General features: G+C 46.6%; 1 protein-coding gene across 12 annotated transcripts in view; it reads right to left on the minus strand.

Annotated features, from left to right (window-relative positions):
- Nucleotides 1-12,761, minus strand: part of LOC121540372 (CUGBP Elav-like family member 5) — a 343,612-nt gene that overhangs the window by 45,382 nt on the left and 285,469 nt on the right. For 8 of the 12 annotated variants that reach the window (XM_041849212.2, XM_041849209.2, XM_041849206.2 and 5 more), the window contains exon 4: nt 10,726-10,854. In XM_041849212.2, coding sequence (XP_041705146.1) covers nt 10,726-10,854 — 129 coding nt within the window. The remainder of the gene's footprint in view (nt 1-10,725; nt 10,855-12,761) is intronic. The other 4 variants (XM_041849213.2, XM_041849210.2, XM_041849208.2 and 1 more) reach the window with 1 other exon arrangement.

Consider the following 12,761-nt stretch of genomic DNA (forward strand, 5'->3'; position numbering starts at 1 on the left):
AATAAACAAACTAGAACCCCCAACATAGAAATACACCACATAGAAAGAACACACCCTGGCTCAACATATAGAGTCCCAGAACCAGGGTGTTACAGTACCCCCCCCTAAAGGCGCGGACTGCGACCGCGCCTCAACTAGAGCAAAACAGGGGAGGGCTGGGTGGGCATTCCTCCTCGGCGGCGGTTCTGGCTCCGGCCTTGCCCACCACCCTCCAATAAACCCCCCATAGCGCCCCTGGTCCGGTCTGGCCCCGCTGGCTGGAGCTGAACTGGACGTAGCAGGAGCGGTTAGCTTCAGCTCCGTAGTGGAGCAGTTGACCGGTACCTTACCAGGCACCGGTGACCCAGGCACGGGTTGTGCTGGACTGACGACGCGCACCACTGGCTTGGTGCGTGGAGCCGGAACAGGGCGGACCGGGCTGGACGACTCGCACCCCTGGCTTGGTGCGTGGAGTAGAAGCGGGCGAACCCGGGCTGACGATGCGCACCCCCTGGCTTGGTGCGTGGGTAAGGCGGGCGGACCGGGCTGACGATGCGCACCCCTGGCTTGGTGCGTGGAGCCGGAACGGGCCGGACCGGGCTGACGACTCGCACCCCTGGCTTGGTGCGTGGAGTAGGAACGGGCCGGACCGGGCTGACGATGTGCACCCCTGGCTTGGTGCGTGGAGTAGGAACAGGCCGGACCGGGCTGGCGACGCACACCGTAGGCTTGGTGCGAGGAGCAGGGACAGGCCGGACCGGGCTGGCGACGCACACCGTAGGCTTGGTGCGTGGAGCAGGGACAGGCCGGACCGGGCTGGCGACGCACACCGTAGGCTTGGTGCAAGGAGCAGGGACAGGCCGGACCGGGGCTGGCGACGCACACCGTAGGCTTGGTGCGAGGAGCAGGGACAGGCCGGACCGGGGCTGGCGACGCACACCGTAGGCTTGGTGCGTGGAGCAGGGACAGGCCGGACCGGGCTGGCGACGCACACCGTAGGCTTGGTGCGAGGAGCAGGGACAGGCCGGACCGGGCTGGCGACGCACACCGTAGGCTTGGTGCGAGGAGCAGGGACAGGCCGGACCGGGCTGGCGACGCACACCGTAAGCTTGGTGCGAGGAGCAGGGACAGGCCGGACCGGGCTGGCGACGCACACCGTAGGCTTGGTGCGTGGAGCAGGGACAGGCCGGGCCGGGCTGTGGAGATGGATAGGAGACCTGGAGTGAAGAGCTGCCACAACCCGTCCTGGCTGAATGCCTACCTTCACACACTCTGTGTGAGGCATCAGCACAGGACGTACAGGGCTGTGTACCCGTACTGTCATAACAGCACGTGACACTGGCGCAGGATATCCGGGACCGAGGAGAGGCACTGGAGGCCACGAGCGCTGAGCCGGCACACTCCGTCCTGGCTGCATGCCCACCTTCGCACAACACGTGCGGGGTGCTCGCACAGGATGTACTGGACTATGCCGGACCACTCGTGGCACAGTACGCAGCTCCGCATACCCCGGAACCTGACCAGTCTCATGCTGCCATGCCTGAGTACGGGGAGTTGGCTCTGCTCTCCATCCAGGCTCCGCCAACCTGCCTTCTGGCCCCCCAAACCCGGTGGCCTCCTCTCCAAATCGCCCTGTGGCAGCCTCCTGCTGCCCAGCCGCCCATGCCGTGTGCCCCCCCCGAATTTTTTTTTTGGGGTTGCCTCTCGTCCGTCCGACGATGACACTGCTGACGCCGCTGCTCCTCTCTGGACCACGATTTGCCCACCTGGGCCATCGCCAACCTCTCCATCTCCTTTCCCGGCGCTTCCTCCCATGTCCAGTCTGCCTGCTCCTGGACACGCTGCTTGGTCCTTGTATGGTGGGTTCTTCTGTCACGATCGTCGTTAAGAGAGGAGGACCAAGGCGCAGCGTGATGAACGAACATGTTTATTTATCATAAGCGATAAACACGGACAGTAAACAAAAACAACAAACGACTCGTAACGTCCTAGGTAACATAGACCAACACGGAACAAGAACCCACAAACACAAAGGGAAAAACAGACAGTTTAAATATGGCTCCCAATCAGAGACAACCAGCCACAGCTGACACTCGTTGCCTCTGATTGGGAGTCACTCAGGCCAACATAGAAATAAACAAACTAGAACTCCCAATATAGAAATACACCACATAGAAAGAACACACCCTGGCTCAACATATAGAGTCCCAGAACCAGGGTGTTACAAACTTCCATCAATGTAATTGTCTGCATCACTTCCAATCCCCCATATGTTTTTTTTCTTTTTTCTCTCTCGCATATATATATATATATATATAAAATCATACAATGTGATTTTCTGGATTTTTGATTCCGTCTCTCACAGTTGAAGTGTACCTATGATAAAAATTACAGACCTCTACATGCTTTGTAAGTAGGAAAACCTGCAAAATCGGCAGTGTATCAAATACTTGTTCTCCCCACTGTATGTATGTGTATGTATGTGTGTAATACAGTGGGGAGAACAAGTATTTGATACACTGCCGATTTTGCAGGTTTTCCTACTTACAAAGCATGTAGAGGTCTGTAATTTTATCCCTGATGTCCTTACACAGCTCTCTGGTCTTGGCCATTGTGGAGAGGTTGGAGTCTGTTTGATTGAGTGTGTGGACAGGTGTCTTTTATACAGGTTACGAGTTCAAACAGGTGCAGTTAATACAGGTAATGAGTGGAGAACAGGAGGGCTTCTTAAAGAAATCTAACAGGTCTGTGAGAGCCAGAATTCTTACTGGTTGGTAGGTGATCAAATACTTATGTCATGCAATAAAATGCAAATTAATTACTTAAAAATCATACAATGTGATTTTCTGGATTTTTGTTTTAGATTCCGTCTCTCACAGTTGAAGTGTACCTATGATAAAAATTACAGACCTCTACATGCTTTGTAAGTAGGAAAACATATAAGCATATACATACATATATATACATACATATCTTTTAAAAATATATATATTTCCCTTTATTACTTTCCAACCCCACCATCCCTTCCCTAAATGGAGTAAACTAGTGAACAACAATGCTTAGGCCTCTACTTCATGCTTATACATACTATATACATTTTATGGACACAGTCAATAATTATATTTGTTTGTTTTTACTCCTGAACTTCCTCCGATCATTTTCATGATGTCCATCTGGTATGCTTCTACTTATAAGGGTTAGTTGACAGACAGGTATTTGTTTTTGTAAAGGACTGCATTATCTGAATGTTATGACTGATGTTTAGAGTGGTTTATTCACATTACCCAAACAGAGTATAGCGGAGACAAAATCTAACCCCCCCTACACTCTTAGAAAAAAGGTTTCCAAAAGGGTTCTTCAGCTGTCCCCATAGGAGAACCGTTTTTGGTTCCAGGTAAAACCATTTTGGGTTCCATGTAGAACCCTCTGTAGAAAGGGTTGTACATGGAACCCAAAACTATTCTATTTGGAACCAAAAGGGTTCTACCTGGAACCAACAAAGGTACTTCAAAGGGTTCTTTAAAAAAAAGAGTGTAGCTGCCCCAGTGTCTCGCAAAGAACACCGCAATTGTTTTGACATCCACTATTCCCTTTTTACTTCTGTATGGCTGTCGAGTCAGAATGCTAGGGCCTCAAACTAAACAACATTCCACAACAATGTTCATAAGCACTGGCATGGGACTATGTTTTAGCTCCCACTGCTCTTCACTGCATGTCAGAAGGTATTGGTTTCTGCTAGACTGTGTGCCAGCTGCCTGGGTGGGTAGACCATGGGGCCTGGGTCATTCCATGAAAAGAGTGCCTTTTCCGTCCCTTTGATGTTTTAAGTAGAAATTGTTCACCAATATTGAATTTTAAAAGCCTGTTATATGAAATGAGGTGCCCTTATAGACCACATGGAGATTTCAATAAATCAATTTTTTTAATGAATAAATACTTGCTAAAGTGACAAGATTCGGCATTTTGGCATGTCACTCCGTGCACCCTCTGTGACTTCTAGGAAGATTTTAACCCTCTTAACCCCAACATTTCTTGAAGTTTTCACCATCATTGTGAAGCCCTAGTTATTTTGTTGCTTTGACAAAGGCCTTTCTGAAGATTATTATTTATTTACAGTTGAAGTCGGAAGTTTACATACACCTTAGCCAAATAAATTTAAACTCAGTTTTTCACAATTCCTGACATTTAATCCTAGTAAAAATTCCCTGTCTTAGGTCAGTTAGGATCACTACTTTCTTTTAAGAATGTGAAATGTCACAATAATAGCAGAGAGAATGATTTATTTCAGCTTTTATTTCTTTCATCACATTCCCAGTGGGTCAGAAGTTTACATACACTCAATTAGTATTTGGTAGCATTGCCTTTAAATTGTTTAACTTGGGTCAAATGTTTCGGGTAGCCTTCCACAAGCTTCCCACAATAAGTTGGGTGAATTTTGGCCCATTCCTCCTGACAGAGCTGGTGAAACTGAGTAAGGTTTGTAGGCCTCCTTGCTCGCACACGCTTTTTCAGTTCTGCCCACAAATGTTCTATAGGATTTAGGTCAGGGCTTTGTGATGGCCACTCCCATACCTTGACTTTGTTGTCCTTAAGCCATTTTGCCACAACTTTGGAAGTATGCTTGGGGTCATTGTCCATTAGGATGACCCATTTGCGACCAAGCTTTAACTTCCTGACTGATGTCTTGAGATGTTGCTTCAATATATCCACATAATTTTCCTTCCTCATGATGCCATCTATTTTGTGAAGTGCACCAGTCCCTCCTGCAGCAAAGCACCTCCACAGCATGATGCTGCCACCCCCGTGCTTCACGGTTGGGATGGTGTTCTTCGGCTTGCAAACTACCCCCTTTTCCCTCCAAACATAACAATGGTCATTATGGCCAAACATTTCTCCAAAAGGTACGATCTTTGTCCCCATGTGCAGTTGCAAACCGTAGTCTGGCTTTTTTATGGCGGTTTTGGAGCAGTGGCTTCTTCCTTGCTGAGTGGCCTTTCAGGTTATGTTGATATAGGACTTGTTTTACTGTGGATATAGATACTTTTGTACCTGTTTCCTCCAGCATCTTCACAAGGTCCTTTGCTGTTGTTCTGGGATTGATTTGCACTTTTCGCACCAAAGTACGTTCATCTCTAGGAGATGAAGATAGCGTAGCAGTGCGGTCGTGTTCTCTTGTGTGTCCATGTAAATAGCCTGCTTTTTGTATTTTTTTTGTATTTTACGTATATATTTCCCTATCACACTTTTCATCCTTCTACTAAATATACTTTCCTGCAACCCGCCTCACTCAATGTGGAACGGATTCTATTATTTACTCACCTTTATCTAGAATCTCCAGTTGAAACTAGCCAGCCAGCTAACTAGCTAACTAGCTACTTGCTATTAGCCACCGTTAGCAGTTTTCACCCAGAACATCAGATTATCTGCCGGAATAACTGAATCACTGGACCTTAACACCGGATCTAGCTAGCCGCAACCGAATGGATGTCGAATGGATGTTGCTGTAGGCTAATCACCACTGCCCCCGTAGCACCAGTTAGCCTTGAGCCTTGAGCTAGCCCCGGCTATCTACCTCTCTGTCTACCGGACGGGAGTAGCCAGCTAACCAGCTAACTAGCTACTTGCTATTAGCCACCGTTAGCGGCTTTTTCTCCATTGTCCGTGGCCTGCACTATCTACCAGCCAGCTCTAGCCTGGACTATTATCGGCCAGTCTGCACTGTCTGCACAGCGAGTTATCGACCCAGAACCTATCGGATTTTCTGCCGGAATCACTAAATCACTTGACCTTTAACACTGGATAATCGCAACTAGCTAGCTGCAACCAAATGAACGTTGTTGTTGGCTAATCAGCCTTGAGCTAGCCTTGAGTCAAGCACATCTCCTGGCTATCTACCTCTCTGTTAACCAGACGGGACCTCCTAGAGTCGACACGGAGCCCTGCCGATCCATCAAGACTGGTCTGCCGACGTAATCGTCTGTGGTTTCAACAGGCTTCCCGTTGTGACGACCACGAAGATCCACCTGCTAGCCCCGGCCCGCTAGCACACGCAAACTACAACCGTGCTTCCTGCTCGCTGTGCTGAAGCACCAATTTGAACTGCTCTCGGACTCACATATTGCTGTTCACTGGACCTTATGATCACTCAGCTGCACAGCTGATGCCTGCTGGACTGTTCCTTTACACGGTACCCTGTCCTGTTTATTCTGTTTAGCCTCAGCCCAAACTTTATCGCCATTACCAGTTGTTGTCTTAGCTCTCTCTAATAACACCTGTGATTGCTTTATGCCTCTCTCCCATGTCAATATGCCTTGCCTATTGCTGTTCCAGTTAGTTCTTATTATACACTTTCACTGTAGAACCCCAAGTCCCTCTCAAACTGCCTCAAATAGTTCCTTTGTTCCACCCCCCATACACGCCGAGACCGGCTCAATCGGTGCCTCCAGTGATGCTATCTCTTTCATTGTTACCCAACGCTTAGGTTTACCTCCACTGTACTCATATCCTTCCATATCCTTGTCTGTACATAATGCCCTGAATCTTTTGTACAACTCTGCCCCCTTTATTCTCTGTACCCAACGCACTAGAAGACCAGTTCTTAAAGCCTTTAGCCGTATCCTTATTCTAGTCCTCCTCTGTTCCTCTGGTGATGTAGAGGCTAACCCAGGCCCTGCAGCCCCCAGTATCACTCCTACTCCCCAGGAGCTATCATTTGTTGACTTCTGTAACCGTAAAAGCCTTGGTTTTCTGCACGTTAACATCAGAAGTCTCCTTCCTAAGTTTGAGTTATTCACTGCGTTAGCACACTCCGCCAACCCTGATGTTCTAGCAGTGTCTGAATCCTGGCTTAGGAAGGCCACCAAAAATTCTGACATTTCCATCCCCAACTACAACATTTACTGTCTAGATAGAACTGCCAAAGGGGGTGGAGTTGCAATTTACTGTAGAGATAGCCTGCAGAGCTCTATCATACTATCCAGGTCTGTGCCCAAACAGTTTGAGCTTCTACTTCTAAAAATCCACCTTTCCAGAAATAAGTCTCTCACTGTTGCCGCTTGCTACAGACCCCCCTCAGCCCCCAGCTGTGCCCTGGACACCATATGTGAATTGATTGCCCCCCATTTATCCTCAGAATTCGTACTGCTTGGTGACCTAAATTGGGATATGCTTAACACCCCGGTCATCCTACAATCCAAACTAGATGCCCTCAATCTCACACAAATTATCAACAAACCTACCAGGTACAACCCTAAATCCGTAAACATGGATACCCTCATAGATATCATCCTGACTAACTTACCCTCTAAACACACCTCCGCTGTCTTCAACCAGGATCTCAGCGATCACTGCCTTATTGCCTGCGTCCGTAACGGGTCCGCGGTCAAACGACCACCCCTCATCACTGTCAAACGCTCCCTAAAACACTTTAGCGAGCAGGCCTTCCTAATTGACCTGGCCCAGGTATCCTGGATGGATATAGATCTCATTCCGTCAGTAGAGGATGCCTGGTTGTTCTTTAAAAGTAATTTCCTCTCAATCTTAAATAAACATGCCCCATTCAAAAATACAGAACTAAGAACAGATATAGCACCTGGTTCTCCTCAGACTTGACTGCCCTTGACCAGCACAAAAACATCCTGTGGCGTACTGCATTAGCATCAAATATCCCCGCGATATGCAACTTTTCAGGGAAGTTAGGAACCAATATACACAAGCAGTTAGGAAAGCAAAGGCTAACTTTTTTCAAACAGAAATTTGCATCCTGTAGCACTAACTCCAAAAAGTTTTGGGACACTGTAAAGTCCATGGAGAATAAGAGCACCTCCTCCCAGCTGCCCACTGCACTGAGGCTAGGAAACACTATCACCACCGATAAATCTACAATAATCGAGAATTTCAACAAGCATTTTGCTACGGCTGGCCATGCTTTCCACCTGGATACCACTACCCTGGCCACCAGCTCTGCACCCTCCGCTGCAACTTGCCCATGCCCCCCCCTCTTCAAAGGGGGTGACACTCTAGATCCAAACTGTTACAGACCTATATCCTATATCCATCCTGCCCTGCCTTTCGAAAGTTTTTGAAAGCCAAGTTAACAAACAGATCACCGACCATTTCGAATCCCACCGTACCTTCTCCGCTATGCAATCCGGTTTCCGAGCTGGTTATGGGTGCACCTCAGCCACGCTCAAGGTCCTAAACGATATTATAACCGCGATCAATAACAGACAGTACTGTGCAGCCGTCTTCATCGACCTGGCCAAGGCTTTCGACTCTGTCAACCACCGCATTCTTATTGGCAGAATAAATAGCCTTGGTTTCTCAAATGACTGCCTCGCCTGATTCACCAACTACTTCTCAGATAGAGTTCAATGTGTCAAATCGGAGGGCCTGTTGTCTGGACCTATGGCAGTCTCTATGGGGGTGCCACAGGGTTAAATTCTTGGGCTGACTCTTTTCTCCGTGTATATCAATGATGTCGCTCCTGCTGCTGGTGACTCTCAGATCCACCTCTACGCAGACAACACTATTTTGTATACATCTGGCCCTTCATTGGACACTGTTTTAACAAACCTCCAAACGAGCTTCAATGCCATACAACACTCCTTCAGTAGCCTCCAACTGCTCTTAAACACTAGTAAAACTAAATGCATGCTCTTCAATCGAACGCTGCTGGCACCCGCCCACCCGACTAGAATCACTACTCTCGACGGGTCTGACCTAGAGTATGTGGACAACTACAAATACCTAGGTGTCTGGTTAGACTGTAAACTCTCCTTCCACACTCACATTAAGAATCTCCAATCCAAAGTTAAATCTAGAATCAGCTTCCTATTTCTCAACAAAGCCTCCTTCACTCATGCTGCCAAACATGCCCTCGTAAAACTGACTATCATACTGATCCTTGACTTCGGCGATGTCTTTTACAAAATAGCCTCCAACACTCTACTCAGCAAATTGGATGTAGTCTATCACAGTGCCATCCGTTTTGTCACCAAAGCCCCATATACTACCCACAACTGTGACCTGTACGCTCTTGTTGGCTGGTCCTCACTACATATTCGTCGCCAAACCCACTGGCTCCAGGCCATCTATAAATCACTGCTAGGCAAATCCCCGCCTTATCTTAGCTCATTGGTCACCATAGCAACACCCACCCGTAGTATGCGCTCCAGCAGGTATATCTCACTGGTCATCCCCAAAGCCAACACCTCCTTTGGCCGCCATTCCTTCCAGTTCTCTGCTGCCAATGACTGGAACGAATTGCAAAAATCTCTGAAGCTGGAGACTCTTATCTCCCTCACTAACTTTAAGCATTAGTTGTCAGAGCACCTTACCGATCACTGCACATGTACACAGCCCATCTGAAATTAGCCCACCCAACTACCTCATCCCCATATTGTTATTTATTTTGCTCATTTGCACCCCAGTATCTCTATTTGCACATCATCTCTTGCACATCTATCATTCCAGTGTTAATACTAATTGTAATTATTTTGCACTATAGCCTATTTATTGCCTTACCTCCATAACTTGCTACATTTGCACACACTGTATATATATTTTCTGTTGTATTTTTGACTTTATGTTTTGTTTTACCCCATATGTAACTCTGTGTTGTTGTTTTTATCGCACTGCTTTGCTTTATCTTGGCCAGGACGCAGTTGTAAATGAGAACTTGTTCTCAACTGGCTTACCTGGTTAAATAAAGGTGAAATAAAATAAAAATAAAACAGAACGCGTCTCCTTCCTGAGCGGTGTGACGGCTGCATGGTCCCATGGTGTTTATACTTGCGTACTATTGTTTGTACAGATGAACGTGGCACCTTCAGGCGTTTGGAAATTGCTCCCAAGGATGAACCAGACTTGTGGAGGTCTACAATTTATTTTCTGAGATCTTGGCTGATTTCTTTTGATTTTCCCATGATGTCAAGCAAAGAGGCACTGAGTTGGAAGGTAGGCCTTGAAATACATCCACAGGTACACCTCCAATTGACTCAAATGATGTCAATTAGACTAACAGAAGCTTCTAAAGCCATGACATCATTTTCTGGAATTTTCCAAGCTGTTTAAAGGCACAGTCAACTTAATGTATCTAAACTTCTGACCCACTGGAATTGTGATACAGTGAAATATAAGTGAAATAATCTGCCTGTAAACAATTGTTGGAAAGATTACTTGTGTCATGCACAAAGTAGATGTCCTATCCGACTTGCCAAATCTATCGTTTGTTAACAAGTGGTTGAAAAACAAGTTTTAATGACTCCAACCTAAGTGTATGTAAACTTCCGACTTCAACTGTAATGTGATTAGTGATTCATTTATGTCTGTCCCTCATTTTAAGGTCAACCCTGTTATGTGAACTGAACTCTTGTTTTATTATTGTGAAACTATTCCTTATATATATATATATATAAAATAATTCTAAAGGAACATTGAACATCTAATAGTCAAATCAAAAGCAGGTGAAAGGCACTGAATTGGTGGAACGACCCCGCTACAATACAGTGCATCATTTAGGCCTTATTATTGTTAATCTATGGGAATGTTTCCCTTACAGGCCTACATAACCTGGAAGACCATTCTGAGAATAACACAAGCCATGATGACTCCTATAAAGAAACCCATTTACTTTTGAGTGTTTTTTTACTACTGAAAAACTAAAAGAAATAATGCCCACTATGAATCTGTGATTTCTCAGTGACCTAGATAATGTCAGAGGCCCTGTATATAAGTGATTCCTACCTTTGCTGTTTCCGTCAGGACCTCTTAGGACGGTGCACTCCTCGATGACTCCGTAGGGCTCAAAGAGGCGGTACACGTCCTCCTCAGTCTGTTGTTTGTTCAGCATCCCCACAAACAGCTTCCTGTCTTCTGAAACAAAGAGAAAAGCAAATTAAGGGTTAAACAAAAACCGACCTCTCAATGCGACCAGTCTAAATAAGCATTACAAACAGAATGTCATATTATCCTAGCTATACCGATGTAGGATCTTAATTTGAGCCAGTTTGCTACAGCAGGAAAAAAATCTTGCAGCAACAGGAAATGTGAATTATTATGTGGATTATAATTAATGGCCATTTTTGTAGGGGTTGATACTTTTTTCGTTAGGGCAAATCAAGTCTGAAATTTCAAAGTGGAAATTACAAACTTCAGAAGCCTTTTTTAAACTGAAATACACTACAAGTTTGCCTTTCCTGCTGTGCAGGGAAATTCTCAGCCGCAAAAGAGTGATCTATTTCAGACCATACATCTGTATACCAATGTAGGCTCTGCTCACTGTGCTCAGTGGCCGGCATATGAACATGGGGCAATGTATTTGTCTGCCCCATTTAGCTCTGTGAGTTGAGTAACAGTGTATTGTTCCTGTGCCAAGTCTGCTAATTTTAATTTCAATGATAATTGGGTTTGCTCACATATTTAGGCCATGGGTAGGCCTTGGGTTCTATCAGAGCGCAGCCATGCCCCTACCTTGGGGGAATGGGAGGAAGCAGCAGGCTGATGAAACAGCTGTGTATGGTCCTTCAGATACACCAGGAGCTCCAGGCAGTCCACTATATGGATATGTCTGCTTCTGCCTCCTACACTGCTGACCTACAATATCACTGAATACAGGCTATTTGTTATTTGTCAATCTCCCTCTCTCCCTCTGCCTCAGACTATATGCTTAATTGCTGCTGATCCAGTGTTTTCAGTGTATCGCCATAGAAATAATATTCCAGAGCTCTTCAATGAACAATGGCACATCTCTCCAGCGCAGAGAAGGTGAATAATGCTGACTTTTCAATATGGTACGCTGTACTATTGAGTCCTGTTAAATGCAGGGCGACTTTCTCTTTACCTTGACCTGACATGCTGTGTTTACTGTTGTTCTGCTCATATGATTAATGCTTTGCTCACTAAATCCCACTGGCAGAACCACTACTCCCAACCTCCCCTTTACAGATTTTCTATAACTTCGAGTGCACCTATGTAACAAAGGCTAACAAAAGCAGAAGAGGAATCCAGGGCCAGGCTCTGGGCTTTGGAGTTCAACATAATTCCCAGTCTGTGGTAATGTCAGGGTGACCTCTGTGGCCGTGAGAGACTGTGAGAGAGAGAGAAAGAGACTGTGTGTTATTGTGCTGTGGCGTGCCCTGACCCAGGCAGGAGCCGCTGATATCCATATACCTCCTCCAGCAGCCAGCCTAGCCCCATGGAGCCGCCCTGGTCGCTGCCACGCTGCCACAGACAGGGCCCCGGCTGGCACCCTGACTCAGCATGGCCAATGATGGACCTTTAAAATAATCACCAGTGTCATAGCACTGTCTAGGGAGGAGCGGCCCTCGTGACACTCTTTATTGTTAGTGGCAGGATCAGAGGGTATGTATCAAAATGGAAGCGATCCAATGTGACACCTGTCATGGTGGATTGGAGAGCATTTATCTTCAAAAGTGAAAGCCCTGAACTGGAAAAATAAAAGGCCAAGACGTGTTCCTGTTGCTTGGGGGGGATATACATTTGGAGGTGGGGTGGGTTTGAGGGGGATTCAATTCTTTGCACCCACTCCCTCAGCCTCTCACACACAGACATGCACCTTTGCCTTTCCCTTCTCCTCCATGGCGCCCTCGTAACTTCTTACAACATCCTCCCCTCTATGGATGATGGGAATGTGACAAGGCAGGATTAATGTATGCAGCTGACCTATATGAATTTCATATGTTCCACACTATGACATTCAAGCCATAAACAGACATTCTGTGGCACGCTGATAGACTGCTCACTGGCAAATCACCTAGAGC

The sequence above is a fragment of the Coregonus clupeaformis genome, chromosome 26 (assembly GCF_020615455.1).
Source record: "Coregonus clupeaformis isolate EN_2021a chromosome 26, ASM2061545v1, whole genome shotgun sequence".
NCBI classification, from domain to species: domain Eukaryota; kingdom Metazoa; phylum Chordata; class Actinopteri; order Salmoniformes; family Salmonidae; genus Coregonus; species Coregonus clupeaformis.